The sequence below is a fragment of the Fusarium poae genome, chromosome 4 (genome assembly GCF_019609905.1).
Source record: "Fusarium poae strain DAOMC 252244 chromosome 4, whole genome shotgun sequence".
In the NCBI taxonomy this organism is placed as follows: Eukaryota; Fungi; Ascomycota; class Sordariomycetes; order Hypocreales; family Nectriaceae; genus Fusarium; species Fusarium poae.
The window spans coordinates 3,554,694-3,581,252 of record NC_058402.1 but is presented as its reverse complement, the minus strand read 5'-3'; the positions used below and the strand labels follow the sequence as shown (position 1 = coordinate 3,581,252).

At 29.2% G+C, this 26,559-nt stretch overlaps 4 protein-coding genes across 4 annotated transcripts; 1 reads left to right on the top strand and 3 right to left on the bottom strand.

The window, feature by feature from the left end:
• Positions 1–53: 53 nt before the first annotated feature.
• FPOAC1_011206 (uncharacterized protein) lies at positions 54–3,995 on the top strand (the record flags this gene model as incomplete). Its single annotated transcript, XM_044855589.1, has 2 exons — positions 54–2,850; positions 2,905–3,995. The coding sequence occupies 2 exons, from the start codon at positions 54–56 to the stop codon at positions 3,993–3,995; spliced, it is 3,888 nt and encodes a 1,295-aa protein (XP_044702902.1).
• A 475-nt stretch (positions 3,996–4,470) lies between these two features.
• Positions 4,471–5,388, bottom strand: FPOAC1_011205 (uncharacterized protein; the record flags this gene model as incomplete). The annotated part of the gene is made up of 3 exons (XM_044855588.1): positions 4,471–4,759; positions 4,812–5,257; positions 5,326–5,388. 3 exons carry the CDS (start codon positions 5,386–5,388, stop codon positions 4,471–4,473), a joined length of 798 nt encoding a protein of 265 aa, XP_044702901.1.
• A 638-nt stretch (positions 5,389–6,026) lies between these two features.
• On the bottom strand, positions 6,027–6,770 carry FPOAC1_011204 (uncharacterized protein; the record flags this gene model as incomplete). The annotated part of the gene is made up of 1 exon (XM_044855587.1): positions 6,027–6,770. The coding sequence occupies one exon, from the start codon at positions 6,768–6,770 to the stop codon at positions 6,027–6,029; it is 744 nt and encodes a 247-aa protein (XP_044702900.1).
• A 1,241-nt stretch (positions 6,771–8,011) lies between these two features.
• Positions 8,012–9,662, bottom strand: FPOAC1_011203 (uncharacterized protein; the record flags this gene model as incomplete). Its single annotated transcript, XM_044855586.1, has 2 exons — positions 8,012–9,414; positions 9,467–9,662. The coding sequence occupies 2 exons, from the start codon at positions 9,660–9,662 to the stop codon at positions 8,012–8,014; spliced, it is 1,599 nt and encodes a 532-aa protein (XP_044702899.1).
• Positions 9,663–26,559: the final 16,897 nt, after the last annotated feature.

The following is a 26,559-nucleotide window of genomic DNA, read 5'->3' as shown; positions in this document are numbered from 1 at the left end:
CCCAAGACTCTAACCGACCATCTCGTCCTAACGAACTATGGACTACAGTCGACATGAAACTTGAATGGCGAGAAAAGCGGGTTAAAATGTCATTTTGCTACAACTTTTACTGGAACGATTCTCCGTCATTTCAATCACACCAAAGATCAACCACGGATCGCAAGGAAAGTCAGAAGCTCATCAATTTCATATTACGCGGCTCTCCCTCAGCTGATCTACCATTCCAATCAGGATGGTCTCTCATGGACTTTTATGACGCTGCTTTTGTCCCCCCAAAGGACGATAAAGTAGCGGAAACTATTCAAATCGGCGCCATGGAGTCAACATTATTCCCGTATCAAAAAAGGTCGTTACAATGGTTGTTACAGCGCGAAGGCGTTCAGTGGTCCGAAGCAAGCGGCGGCATTGTCCCATACACAGCTAGCGATCGAGAGAAAGTATACGACTTCGAGAAATTTGCAGATCTGAATGGGCAAGAATACTACTTGAGTGAAACACTCCACACCGTCACAAGAGACCTGGCGCTATTTCGGGAAGCGGAAGCCTCAATCAAAGGCGGCATTCTGGCCGAAGAGATGGGATTAGGCAAAACCCTGGAGGTTCTCGGCTTAATCATGCTTCATACAAGACCAAGGCCCCTGGTACAGAGCACCGATGAGGCCCAAGCCAAACTTACGCCAACCGGAGCTACGTTGATTGTGACACCCCCATCACTAAGAGATCAGTGGGCATCTGAGATTAGTCGCCATGCTCCCGGTTTGAGCGTCAACGTTTATGAAGGCCGGAAGAGTATCGCAGACGAAGACGAAGAGTATGTTGTTAACGAGCTTGCTGGTCACGATGTAGTCATCACTACCTACTCAGTACTTTCTTCCGAGCTTCACTATACAACTGCGCCCTCGGAACGCTCCCGTCGACATGCCCGAGTGTACCAGCGACCGATATCTCCCCTTACCCAAATTTCATGGTGGCGTATTTGCCTAGATGAAGCACAAATGATTGAAAATGGCTACAGCCAGGCGGCCAAAGTGGCTCGTGTTATCCCTAGGGTCAACGCTTGGGGTATCACCGGTACTCCTGTGAAGAACAGTGTTCAAGACCTCCAAGGCTTACTGCTTTTCTTGCAATATGAGCCGTACTGCTCGATGAACAGCGCCTGGAATCATCTACTACATTGGAACAAGTCTGGTTTCCAGCGTCTATTTAACAAAATCACTCTCCGACACACCAAGTCAATGGTCAGAGACGAGCTGGTAATACCTCCCCAAAAACGCTATGTTATCAGTATGCCTTTCACAGCTGTCGAAGAGCAACACTATCAATCTCTTTACCGGGATATGGCAGAAGCTTGCTTATTAAGTCTCGATGGAGCACCGCTTGTGGAAGACTGGGATCCGGATGACCATACAGCTAGCATGAGAACTTGGCTGGTGCGGTTAAGACAAACTGCATTGCACCCTGAAATTGGAAGCTATAACCGCCGAACACTTGGTAACAACAAGAACCGGCCGATAAGAACTATTGATGAGGTCTTGGATGCAATGCTCGAACAGAGCGAAACCGCTATTCGAACGGACGAAAGGGCCTATTTGTCAAGTCGACTCACACGTGGCCAGCTATACGAAAATAGCCCACGAGTACAAGAGGCTTTGGAAATTTGGAAATTGGTTCGCGAAAAGACTCGAAAGCTCGTTTCTGATGCGCGAACAGAGCTTGAGACATTATTAAGAGACCGGAGACGTGAAGGTTCTGCAGTTGCCAACGCCGATGACCTTGGTATAGAGACTGATGATGATGATGATGATGGCGAAGTTGAGGGGAAGGGACAGTTGAACGAAAGCCGACGACGTCTCCGATCTGCATTGGAGATGGAACACAAAGCTGTCTTTTTCTGTGCGAATGCATACTTTCAAATTCGAGAGAACCCTGAAATGGTTGAGCCGGATTCCGAACGTTTTCATCAGATGAAGAAGTTCGAGGATGATGGATACGACGAAGCGAAAGTTATCCGCAGAGAGATTCTACGCGAATCCCACCGCAAAGCAACTCGATCGATGACCAAGTTAGCACAGAAGGCAGCCGAGCAATCTTTTGTCGAGATCCCAGACCTCACAGTCAGAGAGGAACGTGGCATCGAGAGTAGCCGCATCCTTGATGATCTGGAGACACTGTACGGCGAATTAAACAACCAAGCCAATCTGATCGACGAGTGGAGGGAACATATTGTTGGGCTACTCCTGAAACCCCTGGTTGATGAAGAAGGCGACGCTGAAACAACTGGCGAAGAATACGGCGAGTCAGCTAAGATTCAAGACGAGCTTATGGTATATGTTCAAACTCTTGGAGCCGTCATTGCTGATCGACAGGATGCTCTGACGGGACAGACGAATGAGCTGATCAAACACGAAACCAAGACATCGCTGAAACTGGCAGAAAGCGGCAACGGACCAGCCCCGGAGAAATTAATAGAGCTTATGACATTACGAGACCAGACGAAACCGAATTCAACATCAATGAGAAAGGTTATCAGCGAATTCCGGGCTTTGACTTCAAAACTCTCAAAAGATACGACACGGGGTATTCTAGAGGGTAGAATTGTAGATCGACAGCTCAGAGCGACACAGGAAACCATGAATGCACAAAGCAAGCTGGCTCTTGAAGCAGAGGTCGACAACTTCAAGACCATTATGAACCTACGCTTGGAGTATTACCGCCAGTTGCAGGTTGTTTCCGACAGCGTTCTCCCTTACGAGGGCCCTCCTGTTACCGATGCAATTGAGAAGAGGATGAAGGAGACTGAGGATAAGTTTCACCAGAAGCTTTCTGCAGCAGAAGCCAAACACAGATACCGTAAGTGATTTACAAGCCCCTCGTTCCCATCTGACTAGCTAACTTCTCTGTTAGTTCTGCATCTCAAGGAAGCAGGAAACAAGTCAAATGAGCCACGGATGTGTGTTATCTGTCAGACCTCATTCACGATCGGCGTCCTTACCGTATGTGGCCATCAGTTCTGCAAAGAATGCATGATGCTATGGTTTAAATCGCACCATAATTGCCCAGTGTGTAAAAAGATGCTGAAGTCTTCTAATTTACACGACATCATCATCAACCCCCAGCAACTTAAAATACACGGCGACAACCCCGACCAGGTATATGACGGCACCGAAAGCAGCCCGCAGCAAAAACAAAACGGACTTCAAAAAAAGACAGGGATTTACTCAGAGTTCAACACGGATAAGCTGGCCGAGATCCAAAATATTGAGTTGGACGGACCTTCGTTTACTACAAAGGTCGACACTCTTGTCAAGCATCTAATGTGGCTAAGAGAATCAGACCCCGGCGCAAAGTCGATCGTTTTCTCGCAGTACCAAGGATTTCTGAGAATTTTGCGGAATGCTTTCGCCCGATTCGGGATTGGGCACACGTCCATCGACGACTCGGGCGGCATCAAACGTTTCAAAGAAGATGCTTCGGTCGAGTGCTTTCTCCTCCATGCTAGAGCGCACTCTAGTGGCCTCAACCTCGTCAACGCAAGCCATGTCTTTCTCTGTGAGCCCCTCCTTAATACCGCGCTTGAGCTCCAAGCTATCGCACGTGTAGACCGTATTGGTCAGATGCACGAGACAACTGTGTGGCTTTATCTGGTATCCGGCACAGTTGAGGAGTCAATTTACAACCTCTCGGCACAAAGGCGAATGGAACATATGGGTCGTGTCAATAAGGGAAAATCGAAGGAGTCTACTCCAGAGTTACTCGATGCGAATATCGAGGCTGCCAACACACTCGAGCTCGAGCAAGCCTCTCTTGCACGCCTCATGAGCAAGGACAAAACAGCTGGTGAGAATGTAGAGGAGGATGATTTGTGGGAGTGCCTATTTGGGCATGTCGCTCGTAGGGGTGATGGACCTGAGAGGGATACAAGGGCACAGGAAAAGGCCGTCATGGGGTATCTGGCAGCAGAGGCAGCCGATGGAAGGAATAGTACTGCCAACTAGACACAAATTTGAGAAATGGTATGTATTGAAATTGGGGCCCAGAGGTGGGTTTAATGTACATGATGAGTTCGGAGATACTATATGCATGATATCAAGGTAGAGTAAGATTTATTTTAATTTTAATTCAACAACTATCCCATTGTGCTGATGTGAATTAATTTTGGAGACACTCCAGGTGCTGCAGGCGTTGCACAAAGTGCCGTGCAAATTGAATATTATCACTTGAGGCTTGTCATCAAACAGTGAAAAACATCATTATCATTTATTTGATGTTCCTTGTAGTACATGTAATATACAACAGATGCTTTTACCCTATACCCTGGTCTTTTTGACGCATTGGATCATCCTTGATGATACCCTCGTCCCCAGTCTACCTAGGCAAATGCGTCTCCAATCCTTGAAACTTGATACATGGCTTCGTTACACAATACACGCGCATTATAACGCGGTGGGTGAAAGAAGATAGTCCATCTCTTTAGTCAACTCGCTTGACCTTGGCGCTGGCGCCAGACTTGACACGTCGGGCAACAGGGCGGTTGATGTGGTGGTCAGGGATCCAGCTCTCGTCGTAGTCCTTGCCAGGGACGTCGGCAACGGGGACGGCCTCGGAACCGGAGAGAGGTTCAGCAACATCGACGGTCTTCTTGGCCTTCTTGTTGGTGCGGGGGCGCTTAGCCTGGGGGAAGAGGGCCTCGATCCAGGTCTTGTAGACGAAGTAGAGAGTACCGGCGAAAGCAGCAGAGAGGAAGAGGTAAAGGAAGATGCTGAAGGCGTCGTTAGCTTGCTCTTGGGACATGGCAGGAAAGGGAATCATACATCTGAGGGTCGAGGAAGCTGGTGGGGGCCTCAACGATGGAGGCAGAGCCATTATGGACCAAGACCTCGTGGAGGGCACCATTGGAGTCAGAAACGAGAGCCTGGAGCTCAATGCGAACCTCCTGAGGCTGCATGTCCTGAGCGAAAGAGAAGGGAAGCTCCTTCTTCTCGCCAGCGGGGACCTCAATGTTGTACTGGACGGCCGTCAAGTTACGGACGATGCTGGCGTAACGAGGGCTGTCCTCAGGAAGATCCTTAAGAGTGTTCAGAGAGCCCGAGACGAAGGAAACCTGGATGGGGTTGGCGTCCTGGTTGGTGACCTCAATGACAGCCTTGGTAGGGCGACCGTTGACGAGCTTTACGCCGAGAATGTCGGTTTCAGGGAAGGTAGTCTTGATCTCGGCCTTGAGGGGAGCCTTGGGAGCGGTATTGGCATCAGGAGCATCCTGGATGAGGGGAGATTGTTAGTCTTTTCTTTCTTCTGGTGCGATTGGAGCTGTCGCGCGACACGTACCTGGGCGACGGCGCCAAAGATGTGGGATGCCGCGAGGGCAAGGAGAGAAGCCTTGAAGAACATTTTGAATATAACCTATAGAGAGAGCAGACGAGGAGATGGGAGATGGAGGGGAAAGAAGGAAGAGGAGGAGGGAAAAAGAGAAGCTGGTGGAGATGATGGAATATGGGGAAATCAGGTTCCAGCTGTGGGTGTGACAATCTGGCCTCAGCATAAGGATACCTCCTAAGGACCGGATATGGGAGGCGACAGAGACATGCATGGAACAGGGGTGCTAGCTATGGCGATTGTGGAGTAATCCATTCTTACCTAGGTCGAGATTCGAATTGCTTCTTTAGTGCCAACCGAGCTAAGCTCAGTGAAGGTTTCAGCGGGGAAAGGCCCTGCAGCTGGAGCTTTCATGAATTAGGGAGCTAAGGGAAGCTTGGGTCAATCAACTAAAGAGTGGGAGTGTTTGCCGGGTCTTGAAGCTGTGATACTTGGACCGAATCATGTTTAACGGCATTTATAGATAGATATTTACTAGGCAATTGTCCAATTGATTGTTACATTTTAGGCTCTAGAGCAATAAGAGTCTAACTGTTCATTCCCCAATGACCAACGGGAAATGTGGGACATCCCCGGAGGCTCCCCTTTTCTGTCTTCCGTATCATCCGGCCCCACCCCGGCTTGATACATATCTGATGTGTATAACCTTGCGTCTAAGCTGGAGAATCTTCAACCTTCTCAACGTCACCAGTTTTTTTCATTCGTTTTTTCTCCCACCCCTCGACCGGGCGCGACTGAAAGATTTTACCGTTCAAAGTTGCCCGTATAGTCATACAAGCCACCATGATCCATAGCAAAGTCTCAACAACCGAGAATATGGTTCCAAGAACCTTGAAAAATTGCGAAGGAAGCTCTTGCGCCAAAGTCGTGGTTGAAACAGTAAAGACTCCAAGAGGGAAAGTAAGCGCCCACCAGGAAATACTGAACTTCAATTCGCGCCTGGCGATGGTGGCAAGGGCGAAGAATAACCATGAGATGGCGAACCCCCACATTATGAGGGCTGTGAGAATGCCACTAAGATAAAAGAATTGTCCTGCGATGGGCGCCACGGGGATGAAATCGTTCCTCTCAAAGATCTGTAGAGCGACTTTTCCAAGGAGTTGAATGGCTGCTGCGCCTTGGCCGAGAGGTCCGATAGCGATGAAAGATGTCACAGCAGCTTGACTTGGGAGGACATCGTGGATCATGAGTCGATTGCAGTACGTAGCCAGTATAAGAAATACCATAGGTACACTCGTTCCCCAGAGAATATAACTGGTTACAACAGTCCAGATAGCGTGTTGATCGTTGGGAAGAACATTGGCCACTATAGCCCCAGAGCCAGATGCGACAATGTCAGCAATGACTGGGAAAAGCCATGTGGGATTGGCTTGTTCGAGTGTAATCTTAGTTGTCATAGTGTCAGTAACTAGAAGTAATAAGGGGAAAAACTCAACACGTTGACTTACACCCTCGGTGTGCATGATACAATGGGGGATGTAAAGGCTGCAGGTCATAGCCGTTACAATGTCTATCCACCAAAGAGCCCAGGCAAGGTGAGCTGCTTTATCACCCCAGGCCGGCACACATACAAAGACGATCATGTTAATTATAGTAATGAGCTCAATAGGAATTGTCCCTAATCACTTGTTAGTCTAACATATCGTCAATTGAACATAGTAAACACTTGCCAAAGAAAACAGCTTGCCCGGGGTGTCACAACGTCGAAGACAACGTTTCTTTAAAATGGATATATCTCACGATAGATATGCAACTGAACAAGACAAAAAGGGTAATATTCAGACAGAATATTATAATAGATATGTAGAATAACCATTGACCTTGATAAGGTAGGTTATGCAGCAAAATAGACGTGATACCAGTTCCCATGGCCACGGTGAACCATGAAGGCCCAAAGTTGACAACAATTCTCCTCCATCCTCCTAGATTCTTATCATATTTATTGTCTTCTATTTCTTGTGGTAACGTATTGGAGCCTGAATATGTGACCTCGCTGGAGTCTATGTCTGGTAGGTTTTCCGGGGGCGTGGAGAGAGTCATGATGAGGAAGAAAGAAGGAATTGAGAAGAGTTCCGAACCCGTTGTCTCTAACAGTATGGTGTTGTTGCGTCTTCGTTACTCCAGGAAGCACAATCAATTTTATTTAAATAAACATTGTGAGAAATAGTCTCGTTATGTGACGTCGCGCAATCGGCAGTTCGGCTCAACTTTTGACCCACGACGAGTCGTCATGTTTTTCTGACTCTCAGAGGTTAAAGTCTGTTTCGACTGGGAACGTTTTGGGTGAGAGTTTATGAGGAGGCCCTGTACTTGTTAGTCAGAGAAATTCAACGTCGGTTCATGTAAACTTGGCGGAAGAGATGACTTGAGCTGTTATGTTGTTTCTTACATCAGGGTATAATATTGTACCAGAGAATTCGCAAGTCAATATACCATCTATATTCAGTCCTGAATGTCATAATTTTGAATCCAAAGCGCCGAGAGTATAACCATACTCATCAAGTGATCACCAACTGTAGGCCAAACTTCGCTTATATCGGTCCCTCCTTTTTTTTAATACTATAACCAAAAGCTCCAAACAAGCGATCCGTAACTGACAAACCGGGGAGGAAGAAGAGAAGGCATGGTCTGATATAAATTACAATTCATGCTTGCCAAAGTGACTGTACTTGGGTGTCACATAACCAGGCATCGTCTCCCTCTCTTCCACCGCCAAGTGCGCACCCGCAATGCGCAGAAGCTGTGCACAGGGCTCCTGGCCTGATTTGACAGCGACATACAGCGGCGAGAGGTTAGCCTTGTTACGTTCGTGTACACTCGCGCCCTGCTGGAGCAGCTCCAGGAGGATTTCGGTATTTCCAGCCATCGCCGCAAGATGTGCCGCAGTGTTCCCAGCATAATCAGATTGTTTGAGTAATTGTGCGCCTTCACCCTGCAGAAGCTCCTTGACAACTTTGAGTTCGCCGTTCTCGATCGCGTAACCAAGTGCCGAGAATGCTCTTTCGTTTGCCGTAAGGTGGGATGCGGCAAAGTCAAGTGAGCCCGCGGGGTGTGAGAAGCTCTGGTGGGCAATCTCTGTCATCTCACCGCGCAGCGATCGGGAGAGTTTCTCTTGAATCTCCTTGGTTGACAGGTTGGGCTGGGCGAGGAGGTATGATACTTTGGTAAGGGCTGCCTCCGCAGTAAGATCAAGACCAAAGATGACACCTGCGCGGCCAAGGACGGTGCCCGGAGCGTACACGGGCGAGACAAAGCCGTTGACACACTGGCTGACATTCACGACGACAATGCCTCGCTCAACAGCGGCTTTGATAATTTGTGTAAGGCGGCCATCAGCGCCACCAGGGATATTACCCATCCCAAATGTCTCCAGAACAAGACCACGAATATCAGGCAGGTGAAGAACAGCGTCAATCATCTCAGGCTTGATACCTGGGAAGACACGCAAACAGGCAACGTGTGTAGTGTCAAGGCCCTTTGTAACATGAAATTTCGCGATAGAGGTAGGACGAAGGACGAGAGGCCAATTGACACTAATGCCGAGGCCGTTCACCTTGGCGAGAGGTTCGCTGTTGGGACTGGCGAAAGCCTCAAATTCTGTCGCGGAGACCTTTGCGCTGCGGTTACCGCGGTAAAGACGATGGTGGAAGAAGAGGCAGACTTCGGGAATTGTAAAAGTTCCTGCGATGATGAGGGAGCCCAAGAGGTTATCGACACCATCTGATTGGAGAGCAAAGATGGGCGCCTGAGAGCCGGTGAGAATGACGGGCTTGCCAAGGTTCTCCATCATGAAAGAGAGAGCAGATGCCGTGTAAGCGAGAGAGTCTGTTCCGTGGAGAATGACAAAGCCGTCAAATAAGTGGTAGTTCTCTTCAACACAGGAAGCCATAGCGTCCCAGTCATGGGCGGAGATGGAGCTGGAGTCGAGCAGAGGGCTGAACTCGATAATACCATAGCGAACATGGCGGTTGTATGCTGTAGCCGGAGTGCGAAGACTGTCAATCTGAATCTTTGCTCCGTCACGGATAGCAGGCAGGGTGCCTATGAGATGTGAGTATGTAGAGTAAGTGAGTGAGGGTATTGTCAGAATTACCTGGGTTAGAGAAGTCATTAAATGATGGGCGAGGGGCCATGGCATTCTCTAAAAAGTTGTCGGTTGGCTGAAGACCATCGGGGCCTTGTTGCATGCAGATTGTTCCTCCAGTGCCAATAATCAGGACTCGAGACTCTGGGTAGCTGGTCTCAGGGACCGCCTTGACGGGTGCACCGGGTGAGCCTGCTCTGCTCATTTTGAGAGTATATGTATATGTATCTAGCGAAAGAGCCTCGGAAGATTGAGGCTTGGAAGTCTGCTAATTGACTGAAAGTAGCAAGGTGAGAGTGTGTCTGTTGTATCAATCAAGTTGGATAAGATGGAAGACGAGATAACGACGTCGATGTCGATCAGGACTTGCTGATAGCAATTCACAAAAGATTAATCAAGCGTTGACAAGAGATAACATGTAATTGAGGATAAAAGAAGAGAGAAATTTTGTCTACGGCACGCGCAACGTCCGGGTGATTTATTTAAAGCAAAAAACCTTGTGGACAAAGACGAACGAAGGCCATCAAGTGGATCCGTTGGAGGTTATGAAGGGGTAACAGAAACTCGATATCTCACGGGGACTGGCGAGTTAGAGATGGTGTACATTGCCAAATCTGCGATAGGCTAAAAACAATAAGACAAGGAAAACGAAGCATTGATTGGTGTGAGAAAACAAGGCAGTATAATATTTGGCCGCAAGGGCTTGTTTGCTTTAGAAGGCTACTTATGCAAATGCTGTTGTCGGTGATCAGTTTATTGTAAGTCGCTTTTGTTGATGGTGTTTTGAGGTTGGGACACAGTTTGGCAGGTGACCAGATGAGATTTTAATAAGACGGTGGACAAGATGATTCGGACGGTAAATGAAGACTTTTAATTAGTACAGTACGTAACTATAGGGCCAAAACGTATGTCCAAGGTGATACACTTGAATATAAACTATATCAACCTCTTATTCTTTACCCCATAGAAACAATCTCCAGAGACGCGGGGGAGAATGAATTCCAATCGTAATAATTACTGATTGAAAGGACGTGCGTAGGTACATACTCGCATACTTTAGACCGTGGGCAAGGCAAGGCAAGCCTGCCCGGCAAGACGGTTTTCTTCCATGGCAAAAGCCTAGAACAAAGTGGATTCCTTCGGTTTTTTTGCCTACTAATTTTGGCCTGTCAAAAGTTGCCATAGGTTGCTCTTAATGCCTCCGATTACGGGGGATGCATTCATTTACTGTACATGGTACAGTGGGCGTCAAAAAGTCCTGACCCGATAGAATTTCCCCACTAATAACCACTATCTTTAATGCTTTTTTAATAATATTTATAAAATAGCTATTAAGAAAAGGAAAAAATCTAATTAATATTTAACTTTTAAATAATTATAATAAAAATTAAAAAAATAGTCTTATCTCCTTATATAGCTATTAAAATAGGGATTATAAATCTAGATTTTCTTTTAGTATATATAACAGGGTTCGAACCCATGACCTTCAAGGGGTTCTTAGCTATACATTAGGACCTACTCTAGAGGGATTTATTTAAAAATCTTATAATCTCTTAAGGAAAAGAATAAGCTTTAGTCTTATATTAATATAAGTTTTATCTTTAAAAATCTATTTAATTATCTCTAAGTCTTATTATAATTCTAAAGCTTCTTTTAAATAGCTACTTAAGTTAAAAATAGCTTAAACTTATAATTAATTTATTTATAAGAATCTCTTAAATAATTCTATAGTCTAGAAAATTATACTTAAGAATTTATATAATAAATCTAATTTTATATATAAAAGTATACTTTATTTAATTAAAGCTAGCTTATTAGCTTTTAGCTTTTTTATAAAGAAATAAAATAATATACTTTTAATAATTTAAATTATATAGCTATAAATAATTTAACTAGAAAAATTTATAATATTATAGAAAAAAGAATAAGAATTCTTTATATTAATTAAAGAAAAAAAACCTTATAAAAAGGCATTAAGATCTTATTAAAACTTTAAGGCTTTTATTTTTAATAGTAAAAAAGAAATTTATATTTAGAATATTATTTAATTAACTTTTTTTATTATTTTTTAAAAAAGAGATATATAATTAAATAATCTAGCTTAAGCCTTTATAGATATAAAGAAATATTATTAAAAAGATTATAAGAAGATTTTTATTACTTTAAATAATATAAATATAAAAGGAAAAATAAGATAAAATTAATATCTTAATAAATTCCTTAAAAGCCTCTATAAAAATACTAAGGAAAATTAAAAAGCTTTTAAAGAATAATTATTTTTCTTAATTAAAAACTCTATTAATTATAAACCTTTATTAATAAAATAGCTAGAGTATATAAAGTAATAAAAAAATTAATTTTTTTAAGACTTTTATTAATATTTAAACTTTATTAAGAAGAATTTTTTATAGCCTTTTAAGAGATAATAAGTATTATTATTTTATATTAAACTGTTTTTATCTTTTTAAAAGTATATTTCTTTATATTCTCTTAAGATTTTAAATATTTATAAAATAATAATTATATTAATTATATACTTTTAAGACTTTATAAAAAGTAAAAATAAAAAATAATTAGAAAAATTAATATTTAATTAATTTAATAAAAATTAAAAGAGATATTAAAACTAAAGTAATTAAAAATCTTATTAATTATAAAATAACTTTAAGAATTATACTTAAAGCCCTTAAGTATTTAAGTTAATAAAGTATTAATACTCTATAAAATAGAAAAACCTTATTAATTTAAAAATAAGAAAGTAATTTATTTATTATAATTATAATAATAAGGAATATTTTACTTCTTAATACCTTAAGAAAAATAATTATTCTATTTAAAATTATTAAAGAAAAAGGAAATAGTTAATAAAATAACTTATTTATTAATTATACTTTTAAAACTTTAAATTAAAAGAGCTTTTATTACTTTATATTTAATTTATAATTAAAAGACCTTTAATATAAAGATAATCTTAGATTTAAATATAAAAGCTAATTTAATTAGTAAATAGTTTATTATTTTATAAAGACTTAAACTTATTAAGGTTAATAAGCCTTTTTTCTATATTATTAGTAATATATTACTATAAATAAAATATACCTAGCTTATACTAATTATACTAAAGGATTATAATAAGAAAGTTAAAAGGATTATTTATATATATATTAAAATTAAAAAGAACTTAAATCTTATTAAAGAATCTTTCTTATTAAAAGAGAATACTTTAAAAGATCTTAATATTATTATAAATTATTCTCTAGGTAAATAGTAATTTAAATATAAATAGTAAAAAGTAAAAATCTTTAAATTATAATAATTTAAATAAGAATATTAAAATAAAGTAAAAGTCTTTATTATTATTAATATTAAAAAAGTAATAATTATTTCTTATAATAAAGAAGATAAGCCTTAAGCTAGCCTTAAAATACTAAAAGAGCTTTAAGACTTTATTAATATCTTTTTATTAAAAAAAGTAACTATAATATTAAATTATAAACTTATTAATTATAATATTAAACTTATTCTAGGAAAATTATCTTTATATAGACCTATTTATTTATTATCTTAAATAGAATTAAATAAATTATATTAATATCTTAATAATAATCTAGCTATAAGATATATTTATCCTTTATAAAGCTTTATTAAGGCCTTAATCTTATTTATACTTAAAAAAGATAGTATTTTATATCTTTATATAGACTATAAAAGGCTTAATAAAGTATTAATAAAGAATTAATATTCTTTATCCCTAGTAATAGAGATTTTTAATAAAATCTAAAGAATAAAATACTTTTTTAAAATTAATATTAAGGATATTTACTATAAAATTAGAATTATAAAAGAAAATAAGTAGAAAATAATATTTTATACTTATTATAGCTATTTTAAATATATAGTTATACTATTTAAACTAATTAATACTTTAGCTATATTTTAATATTATATATATTAAGCTTTTTTAGGCCTAATTAATACTATTTATATTATATATTTAAATAATATATTTATTTTTTTAAAGATTTAAAAAGAATATATTAAATATATTTAATTTATACTTAAAAAAATAAAAAAAAATAAAGCTTTATATTAAACCTAGTAAGTATAGTTTCTATTAATTTAAAGTAAAATACCTAGGGTTTATACTATTTATTAAAGGTATTTTAATAGATCTTTTATAAGTAAAGACTATTTATAATTAAAAAGAATTAAAGACTTTTTATAAAATATAAATATTTCTAGAATTTTATAATTTCTATTAGTATTTTATTTATAAATATTTAAATATTATTAATTCCCTTATAGCCTTAATAAAAAAGAGTAAAAATAATAAAAAACTAAGAAATATAATTCTTAATAAAAAGGAAAAAAAAGTATTTTAATCTTTAGTTAATATATTTTAAAAAGCCTCTTTACTATATTACTTTAACCTTAAGAAAAAGATTTATATAGAAATAAATACTTTAGGTTTTATAATAGCTAGGATTCTATTTTAACTTAATAAAAATAGTAATTAATACTCTATTATATTTTAATTATATAAGTTTAAAGCTATAGAACTTAATTATAATACTTTAAATTATAAGCTATTTATTATTATAAAATCCTTTAAATATTAATAATATTACCTTAAAAAGGCCTTATATTAAATAAAGATCTTAAGTAATTACTATAACTTATAAAGGTTTATAAAGAACTTATAGTTAAATAGAAAATAAGCTAAATAATACTTATATCTTATTTTATATAACTTTATTATTAAATATTATATAAGAAAAATAAACTTTATTAATAGATCTTTAAGAAAGTCTAAATATAAAGGAAAATAACCCTAGAATTAAGAATTAATCTTTATACTATAAACTAGAATAATAAAGATTTAAATAATTACTTAATTTAAAAGTTAATAATAAGAAATACTTATAAATCTATTAATACTTAAGAAGGTATTAACTCTCTTAAGAGAAAGTATAAAAAAACTATTAAACTTAAAATATTAAAATAAATAAACTAAAGCTATTATACTTTAAATATTTATACTTAATAATTAATTACCTCTTATTAATAAATCTATTTACTAATTAATAGTATTAAAGTCTTTATTAAATATTATTATCTTTCTATAGAAAATAAATTAAAAGACTTATAAATATAAGATTATTATATTATAGAAAAATTACTTTTAAAAACTAATTAAATAGACTATAAGTATAAATAGACTTTTAAAGTATAAGAATTAAATATTTATACTTAAGAATATAGCCTTATATAATAAGCTTTTAACTATTTATTATAATAACCTCTTAGTAAATTACTTTAAAGTAAATTAAACTTTTTATTTATTATAATAAAAACTATATTAAGTAAATATAAAGAAAGATATTTATAAATATATTAAGATATATAAAGTATATTAAAAAGTAATTACCTCTGGATATAGGCCTTATAGCTATTTTAAATTACTTTTAATACCTTCTTAACTTATATTATAGCTATTAATAGACTTTATTATTAAATTACCTCTTATTATATATAAGGATAAATATATTAATATTATCCTTATAATTATAAATTAATTCTTAAAATACTATTTCTTTTTCTTTATATTATTAAAAATTAATACTTTAAAGCTAATAACTTTATTTTATAAGGAAATTAAGCTATATTATAGCTTATTAAATAGTATTATTTTTAATTAAAAAGCTATATTTATAAGTACCTTTTAATTAAATCTTTATTATAAATTATATATACTATAGAGGCTATTAATAGTATTTTACCTTTAAATTAATAAATAAATAGAATATATAAATTAAATATTTAAATACTATTTTTAATACTTTATAGCTAAAGATTAAATAAATTAAATAGCTTTACTATATATAGTTAAGTTTACTTATAATAATATAAAGAGTATTATAATAAAAATATCTTTATTTTTTATACTTTTTAAATATAATATTAATTTTTATATTTATTAAAAAGATTTAATTATAAAAAGGAAAATACTAGAAATAAATCTTAGATTAAGTAAGCTTTAAAATCTATAGGAAAAGATAAAGATTTAATAGTAAAATACTATTAAGGCTTAAAATAAATATTATAATAGAAAATATATAAAGATATTACTTAAAAAGGGATAATTAGTTAAGCTATTTATTAAGAATATTAAATTTAAAGGAAAAAAAAAGAAATTAATACTTTATTTTATTAAATTATTTTAAATCCTTAAGAAAATAAGAAAATAAATATATTAATTTATATTATTTAAAAAGTATAATAAGATTTATAATATATTTTATATTAGCCTCTTTAAATTTTAATAAAAATAAGCTAGAGATAAAGAAAATATACTTTTAATATTAAACTTAAAAAAAAATAAAAATAAATAGGAAATTAAAAGTATATTTATATAGAAAAAGATTAAAAAGATTATTTACTTTTTAATTAAATAAAAAGACTAGCTATATAAATATAATTAATAAATAAATAAAAGTAATATAATATATACTTTAAAGATTATTAAAAGCTTTTAAAAGTATTATAAGAAAAAGTAAAATAAAATAAATATAAACTTTAAGAAAGAATAAAAAGTTATTTATAAATAACTTTATAATTTAAATAAAATATACTAAAAAGTACTTTAAAAGTAAATAATATTAATATTAAAGTATAAAAAAAGCTTAAAAAGCTAAAAATATAAAATAAAAACTATTAAATTAAACTTAATTACTAAAAATAATAACTTAAATAATCCTTTAAATACTATAGAAAATATTAAGAATTTAAATAAGAATTTCCTCTAGGGTTTAAATAACCTAGTTATTATTATTAATTTAAGTATTTTTATTTAAAGTAATAGTTAAACTATTTAAATAGCCCTTAAAGGCTATTAGCTAAATAGAATATATAGAGTTAAATAGCTTTAAATAGGGAAGATTATATTAGTCTTAAATAGTAACTTTATATTATAATAAATTATTAATAAAATAGATTTAAAAATCCCTAAAGAAAGTATATTTATAAGATTAATAAAATAAAGTCTATTTTAAATAGTAAAAAGTTAATAATAGCTTAAAATATATATATAGTAATTAATATAATTAATATATTTATTATAAGTAGAACTTAATTAATATTCCTAAGTATAAGTAAAGAAATAAATATTAAAGGCCTTTTAAAGATTTAAGGTAATTTTTATTAATTTTTAATAAATATTAATAAAGAATAAATATTAAATTAAATTAAGATTTAAATTTATATTATTTATTATAATATAGAAATAATAAATATATTTATTTAAAAAGAAAAGGTTAATAGTATTTCTAGCTAAAAGAGAATATATATTATCTTTATTAAATTAATCCTTAAGTTATATAAGAAACTATATTAAGTTATTTATAGTTTATATATATATTCTTTATTAATATAGTAATTATAATATAAGAATATAAAGAAAAAGAATTTATATAGAAATAAAAAGACTTTAATAGGTTTTTAATTATAAGGTTTCTTTATAGTTTTAATTAAAGTATTTTTTATAAAATAAAAATAATATATATAAAAAATATTATTTAAAGTAAAAATAATAATATATTAGAATTATATATTAATAATATATTTATAAGTAATAATATTCTTTTTATATTATAAAGGTATTATAAAAATATTAAAGGAATATATAAAAGAAAGTAAAAAGTATTTAAAAAAGACTAATAATAATACAGAATTACAAGGGTAATATAATATTAATAGGTAAGAAAGAGGATGATTCTTTTATTATTATAAGAGCAGGTCTTAAACTAAGAGGTCTTAGAGATCTACTTATACTTATATAACTAGCTTATATAAGCATATATAATAATCTTTCCTCTTAAAATTATTATATATTATATACTAGCCTTAAAGGAAGCTAATATAGTCCTTAGTACTATATATATATCTATTATATAGGAATTAATTAATTAATTATTTCTTCTTAAGTAATTTCTTTTATTATCTATTATAATACTTTCTATTATCTTTAAATTCCTTTAAGTATTTTATATAATATTTAATAATAATACCCTTATTAATATTTAATATTTTAATCTAAGTATTATACTTAAGGCTTTAACCTTTCTATTATATTATAAATCCTTTAAATAGTATACTATTATACTTAAGGCAATATACTTAATATTTAGTTAAAAAGTTAATTTTATATTATTCTTTATTATTTAAGTCTTTTTTAATAAGGCTAGATTCTTCTTTAGTAAAGTTATTAATATATATAGATATTAAGTATTTAACTAAGATAATTAAATATATTATTTAATTAAAAGAGAGTTTAAGTTTATAGGCTAGATTATTAACTATTTACTTAATATAGAAAAGGCCTATTTATTATTATAATTACTTATATAGTAATTTCCTAGGCAGATAATAATTATTATATAGTTAAAGGTATACTTTATTATTAACTTTAAGGATAATAAGTTAATATTTTTTATTATAGACTTTCTTTCCCCTTATAGCTATAAAGTTAAATACTAATTAGGCATTTTATTAAATAGTCTTTTAAAAGAATAATAAATTAAATACTTTTTTATTATTATTAAGAAAGTTAAGGGCATTATTTAATTTAAATCTATAGAGATATTCCTAGGTAAATATACTTATATTAATATTAAGTACTTTATTTAGATTAAACTATAAATTTAATAATAAATAATTCTAATTAGCTTTAAAGTTCTTAATATAATAAAAGTATAATATAATTTTAATAGTTTAGTTTTTTTATTTTAATAATCTATTAACTTTAAAATAATAAGCTATAGTTATAATTAACTTATAATTAAATTCTTCTTATAAAGATTATTAAAAAGAACTATTAAATTACCTATTTCTATTTAAGATAATAATTTAAAGTATTCCCTAATTAGTTAATATAAAGAATCTAATTAAAGTAATTACTTAGTCTTTAGTAAAATAAGTAAAATAACTAGGAATTAATAAGTTCCTTTTATTAATTATATAAATAATTATTATTAGTTAATTAAAGAGATTAAAACTATCTATAGCCTATAGGGAGCCTTTTAAAGGAATAGGTAATAATTTAATAATAAAATCTATTATAATAGTATATATTAATTAAGTAGGTAGTTAAATAAGTATATAATTATTAATTTATTTTTATTAATTAATTTAACTTAAGTAATATATTTTATAAATATAGATATACTTTTTAATTTAATATAAAAGGTTATAAATAAATAGGCTAAATAGTTCTTAGGTTATTCTTTTAATTTTAAAATAATACTTATTATTATATATTATTATTAGGGTTTTTAGTATTATTTTATAGGGAATATAAAGTCTATATATTCCCTTATTATTATAATTATAAAGTAGTCTTTACTATAGGATAAAAGGAATCCTAGGCTTAAAAGTATTAATAATAACCTTACTATTTAAAATATTTATAGTAATAAGCTTACTATTAAATAGGATTATTTTAATTATAGGTTTATACTTATTATTATTAATATATCCTATTAAGAAGTAAGCTTTTATTTTTAATACTATTATAGCTTTAATATTAATAAGTATATTATTTAATACTAAGTAATCTAGTTTTATCTAGTTAATATTTTTATTTAATTTCTTAGCTTTTAGTTAATTTAAAGTATTAAGAATAAAGTTTTTTTTCCCTAGGATATAGAAAATATATAAATTATATTTAAATAAGTAAATAAAAGTGTTAATAAGCCTTTAGTTTATTTAATTAGCGCTAGATATCTTAAGTATTATTTTCTTAATAATAGGTTTAATTGCAAAGTAGTTAATAAAGACTATTAAAGATCTTTTAAATAATTTAATTTAAGCCTTAAGGCAATATATAGCCTAGATAAGGCAGGCTATTTTAAGCTTAATTAGTTTATATTTATATTTAGCTAATAATAAAGTATAACTTAAAAAGTATATAGATAAGATAATATTAGCTAGAATATAAATATTTTCTTTCTATATATAACTATCTTTAATATAGTAAAGAATAGTACTAAAGCCTTATTAAAGATTAATATTAATCTAAAGAAATAATTATTTAATAAAGTCTAGATAAAATATTCTTTTACTAAAGGTAATTTTAAATTAAACTGCTTTAAAGGATATTAACTCTTTAAGTATAAGGTTATAATAAGTTATTTTAGTATAAGCTATTTTCTATCTTTTATTATTATTTATAATTTTACTATTTTAATAATTTTTAGCTAGTAAAGTAACTTTTTATTATTAAAGTAATTTAATAAGTTTTATATAGTATAGAATTAAATGCTTAATATAATTAATTACTTTAATATATTATTCTAGAGCTATTAATTATATTAGGAATTTAAAGGTAGTAAATATTATTACTCTCTTGGCTATTATTAATAGACTAAGGGTATTAACTCTAAAGCTAAGAATATAAGTATTTAGATATTTAAGCTAGTTTTTCTTTAGATTAATAATAAGATTTTTAGACTTAAATAGAGTAAATAGAGTTTAAAGATATTTAAAGTATTTAATTATTAATTATAAGAAAATAATAATATTATTAATAAAGGCTTAATAGAATCTTTAGAAAGAATAAAGTAAATAATTTATATATCTCTATATATATACTAAGGAATTATAAAAACCTATTAATATAACTATTAATCTCTTAAGTCTTTAATAATTTATAATAATAAAGCAGTTATAATGTTTTAATTTAACTTTAAATTAATAGAAAAAGGTAAATATATTTATAGTAGAAATATATATTACTCTCTATAAGGCACTAATAATATCTTTTTATTTAAGTAAAGGATAGTAATTAAGTATAGTAACTTTATTAAGTACTTATAGGTTAATAATTATATATACTTTTAGTTTACTATTAACTTTTTTTTATACTATAAATACTAGGGCTATAAAGGGGGTAAGTTATTAGACCTATTTTATATATCTTTTATAATATAGTATATTAAATATTTTATTAATAAATTCTTTATTCTTTATACTATAAGTATAAGGTTATTAAAATACCTTATATTTATACTAGTTATCTATAAAGGGGATAGTTATCTTATTATTCTTATTAATATAAATAAGACCTTTATTAATTTATATAGTAGAGAATTTATATATAAGCTAGTTAGCTTATTATATAAAGGGTAATTTATTATTATAGATATAAATACTATTGCTTATAATAATCTTAAGTAAATCTAGCTATTATTATACTTAAACCTTATAGAGAAGTCTATAGAGACCTAGTAAGTTTATAGTATTAATAACTAGGTTAATATTATCTTTAATAATAGATATATTAGTAAATATATTTAATTCCTTTTCTAAGAATCTAGTAAGCGCTATTAATAGCTAGTATCTTTAATTATACTAGTTTTTCTAAGCTCTTATAATATTAGTTATAATAGTATTAAATATAGTTCTTAGCTGCTTATATATAATTAACTTTAATATTATAATTTTATATATTAAGTTTCTTATTTCTAGGTTATTAATACTAAAGGTAATAGCCTTAAAGGCAAAAAATAAAGTAAACTTAGCTAATAATAATACTTATATATCTATTTATAGACCTTAAATAGGTTCCTTTTTTAAACCTATTAAGGAGATAATTATATTAGCTATTATAAAGGCTATAAATACTAATTTCTATATAAAAGCTAGATATAATTACTATTCTTTATATTCTTTAAGATTTTTAAGCTTTTACTTTTAAGATATATAAATATTAAAATCTATATTATTAGTAATTATAATGCCTAAGGGGCTAATAATATCTATAAGACTATTAACTATAGTTATTAGTAATCTATAGAATATATAAGGATATCCTTTAGGAACTTCTTTCTAGGAAACTAGAATAAGGCAGGACTCTCTAACTAGGATTATTATAATATAAATTACTTATACTTATTATAATACCTTTTTAATAAATTATATAACTTAAAAAAGGATATAGAAATCTCCTAGTAAAATATAATTAAGGCATTATATTATATTTATAATATTAATACTATAAGGTACTATTTAACTATTTCTAAGGAAAGTAGCTAATAATAATAATAATATTCTATTCTAGACCTAAGTACTATATTTAAATTTAATTATATTAATATTATTTCTATTCTTATAAATACTATTAATATAGAAGGAAAATATAGCCTATTTATTATAAAGTTTACTTACTTTATTATTAATACCTTTAATATATATTAATTTCTTCTTCTTAATCTTATAATTTAAAGTATTTAATTAGGCCTAGCTAATAATAGGTTTCTTATAGTTAGTATTTATATAAATAGTAATAAAAAGACCTTTATATTTACTATAGACTTAGAATCTTAAGTAAATATAATTCCTATTAATTTTATATATAATAAATATAAGGAATTAAGTTATATTCTATATATTAAAAGTAATAACTTCCTAGTTCTCCTGACTTAGATTAATAATACTACTACTTATAGTATTATTAGTAGTATTAAGGTAATCTTAGGCAATAGTATTTATAATCTATTAATAATAATAACTTATACTATTATAGCTATTTTTAATATAGCAGTATAGCTTATTATAAGATAAGAAATCTTATTAATAATAAATATAATACTTAGTCTTAGTAAGAGCGTTTTTACTTAAGAGCTAGATAAGTAAAATATATATTTATACTCTTAAGTATTCCTATAGTAAAGCTCTTATAATAAATATATAGTTATATATTTTATATTTATATATTTTTAATATAAAGGTTAATAAGAAAGTATCTTCTCTTAAGATATTTAATAAATCTTATTTAGTAATTATAAAGCTAAAATAAGCTCTTTATAATAATACTAAGCTAATTAAATAATTATTATTAGACTTATATCTATTATTATAATAGTTATAGTCTAGTTATATATTAAATATATCTTTTAAAGTATTATTTTCTATAATAAGATAGTACTTCTTAAAATAAATCTTCTTTTTTTCTTAAATATAATCTTTTTTATATAATTAAATATATTAATTATCTTATTTAAACTTATCTTACTTCTTAGTTTATTTCTTATTATACTTATTATTATATTATTAATTATAACTTTACTTATCTCTTTAATAGCTACTTTAATACCTATTTAAATAGTAAAAATCTTTTTAATTATTATAGCTTTAATTATTATTTTAATACTTATTCCTATAAAAACTACTTTTATATTACTAATTATAGTTAGAGTTAAACTTAGGGAAGTCTTAGTTAGCTATTTATATAATAGTATAATAATAGTTCTTATAGGTATAATTAAAGTCTATTAATTAGATATTCTTATTAAGATATAGGAGAAAATAGTTAACTTTAGAGTTAATTATAGTAAAAATAGTAAAAAGAATAAATACTTTACTAGAGTATTCTAGCTATTTAGCTAGATTTACTTTTTATTAAGCTTATTAAGATAAGGTAATATTCTTCTTAATAAGCTAGAGAGTATATAGATTAGAATATAAAGTAGCCTAAAGCTTATTATCTAGATATTTAAAGTAATATATAAGAATTTTTATAAAGTTAAAAATTATAGAGTTTAAAACCTTTTTTCTCTTATATCTATCTATTTTAAATATTAACTAGGTATTTATTTCTCTAGTTAATATAAAGATATAGCTATTATTAAGATAATCCTTACTATAGTATTTAAATACTAATAAGTATTTATAAAATATAAATATATTAATATAAATACTCTTTTTACTAAAAGTTATAATAAATCTCTAATTATATTAATTATTAAGATATTTAGAATTAAATACTTTAAATACTTCCTTTTAAATCTTCTTAAAAAAGTTACTAATAGAAAGGGTATTAATAGCTATTTATTTTTAAATATTTAATTATTAATTATAATTCTAATCTAGGTTATAATAGTATTTATTAGTATAGTCTTATATATATTTTATAGTTTATTCTAGGATATTTAAATAATTAAGGTATTACTAATTATTAATACCTAGTAAATTAATTTATTATAATTAAATAGAAAGTCTAGCTATTTTTAATTTAAAGAGGATATTTAAATAATAAGTAGTCTTTAATAAGGCTTAGTTACCCTAGGTTATAGAGTATATTTAAAATACTTTTATAATTTCTTTTTATTACTATAAAAAGTAGATTAAGTAAGATATTTAAGTATAAAAAAGAGATAAAAGGTTATAAACTAATATATATTTATTAATATTATAAAAAATAAGTTATTAGATTTATATTATAATATTATAATCTTATATAGTTATAGTCTTTAATATTACTTTAATAAAGTATTTATTAATTAATTAATAGAATCTAATTCCTTAGGTAATTATATCTCTCTTATAGACTAAAATAAACTTAATATTATTATTTATCTAGTTTAAATTATATAGAGAAAAGCATTATTAATTATTCTTTACTATATTAATAATAAAAGGAAGGTTATTATTTCCTTTAAAATAGATAAAAGTAAATTAGGCTAGTATTTATTAAGATAATCTAGTCTATACTATAATTAATTTAATATTAAATTATTATAATACTATAGGTAATATTAAGGTAAATATATAATTATCTTTAAGATTACTTTCTATATTTATCTAGGTATTATATTCTAATTCTTATTAATCTTTTAAAAAAGTATTAAATTTTAAGTAATAAATACTTTATTATTTAATAGTAAGTATAATATATTCCTTATTAAAGTAATATAAAGAGGCTTTATTTCCTTCTTTAATTATATATTATAAGTTTAATTATAAAAGGGAATTAAGCTCTTTTAATTATATTATAAGTTTTTTATTATAAGTAGTATTTAAATATAAAGGCTTTTCTTTACTATATTATAATCTTATTATTATTATAGTAACTTTAATTAAGCCTTATAAATATTAATTATATTTAATATCTTTATTAAAAAGAGTATTAATAATTTTTTTAATTTAGCCTAAAGATTAAAGGCTATAATCCCTAGGTTTATATTTTAAAGGAGTATAAATACTAATATTAATTATAAATACTCTTTAAATACTTTTTTTTCTTTTCCTTAGAATATTAAACTATCTCTATCTAGTTAATATAAAGGTTTATGCCTTAATTATAAGTATAGTATTAAATACTTTAACTCTTTAGAGCTAAAATAAAGGCTATACTGCTAATTACTTTTATAAAGTAAAGTTAAATTAAAGGGCCTTTTCTTTTATTAAAAGTATATATTTAGAAAGATTAATCTATAAAGCTTTTTAAGATAGTTAATATATTATATTAATATAAGGATATTATATTTAAGTAGGTTTAAGTTAGTATATAGGAATATATAATAATTAATTACTTAGTAAAGCTTAGACCTTATTTTTATAAGACTAGGGTTTAAATCCTAGTAAATTAATTTTTAGTTTTTTTAATTAGATTACTAGAAAAAAGGTATACTTAATATAGATAGTTAAGTATATTAATAGCTTAAATAAAAAGGGGTCTTTATAGCTATAGTTATTACTATTTAATATAGAATTATAAGGGTAATATAATATTAGTAAGTAAGAAAAAGGATAATTTTTTTATTATTATAAGAGTAAGTTTTAAACTAAGAGGTCTTAAAGACCTACTTATACTTATATAACTAGCTTATATAAGCATATATAATAATCCTTCCTCTTAGAATTATTATATATTAAATAAGCTATTATAAATATAAAAGAAAAGCTAAAAAGTTAAATATAATAAGAAAATAAAAAAACTTAAAAAAAGAGGCCTTTTAAAAGAGATTTATTATAATTAAGAAAAATATATATTTTTATTTATTTACTTTTATAAGATTTTATTATAATTAAATATATTATTAAATTAAAAAGGTATACTTAATAGCTAATTAATATTATTAATTAATTAATAAAATAATTTAAATATTTCTTTTAATTATTAAGGTTATTAACTATAAAGAGGGATATAATTATAATAGGGTTTAAATTTATAATCTTTAAGAGGTTCTTAGCTATATATTAAGACTTACTTTAAGGGGATTTATTTAAAAATCTTATAATCCTTTAAAGAAAAAGATAAGCTTTAGTCTTATATTAATATAGGTCTTACCTTTAAGAATCTACCTAGCTACCTCTAAGTCCTATTACAGTATAAATCTAATATAAATCTAGGATAAAATTTTAACCCTTAGTTTTTATTAATTCTTATATAGCCTTATATAACCTTAAAATAGCTAATTAAAAAATTATATAGTAATTAAATACTTAACTTAACTTAATTAAAATAGTAAAAAAATATAGCTATTTTATAAGTATTATTAAAAAAGCGTTAAAGGTAGTAGTTATTAGTAAGGAAATTCTATCGGGTCGGGACTTTTTAACGGAACTGTACATAGTTACATGTAAACACTACAAGACGCTAGGTAATTACAAAAATCAATGGCTACGTCAGGTTGAATCTAATCAAACACTTGATTAGGTAGTTTTGGTTCAATACCCAAATCGTCGAAAGTACCTAGGTAGTAGTAGGTACCTAGGCATGTACACTGATAGATAGCATGCTAGAATTACCTACTCAGTACTACATGTGACGTATACACCAACACGATCGCAAATGGTCCCCTACTGCAAGAGAATCGCTAGAAAAGAGAGAGAATCTTGATAATGGCGATCAGCTAAACCTGTATTAAATGACAGGATGGATCCAGATGCGCAAGGGTTTGCAGATACGTATTCTTGAAAAGCCCATAATCTACAAACGCTAGTCCTCTTCTAACTGTTCTGCCATATGTCTCCACTCACCGCCTTGTTGCGCCTCTCTAAACTCTCGCCTTGGCTGTATTGTCAGTGCATTGACAATAGGTAGGATCAATCAACGGGGCGACAAACATCCCTACTACAAAAAAAAAACACCCTCTCTCCCTATTGAACCTCCATCAGCGCCAATTGTTCGATTCCTTACTACTTGTTAATCATAAAACGTCCGAATTTCTTCTATTTTTTACCCATGATCCACGATCGAAAAGCGATGCGAATCCTTTAACAAGCCTCCTCGCCTCACTCTCTTTGACGCGCGCATCCTTCGT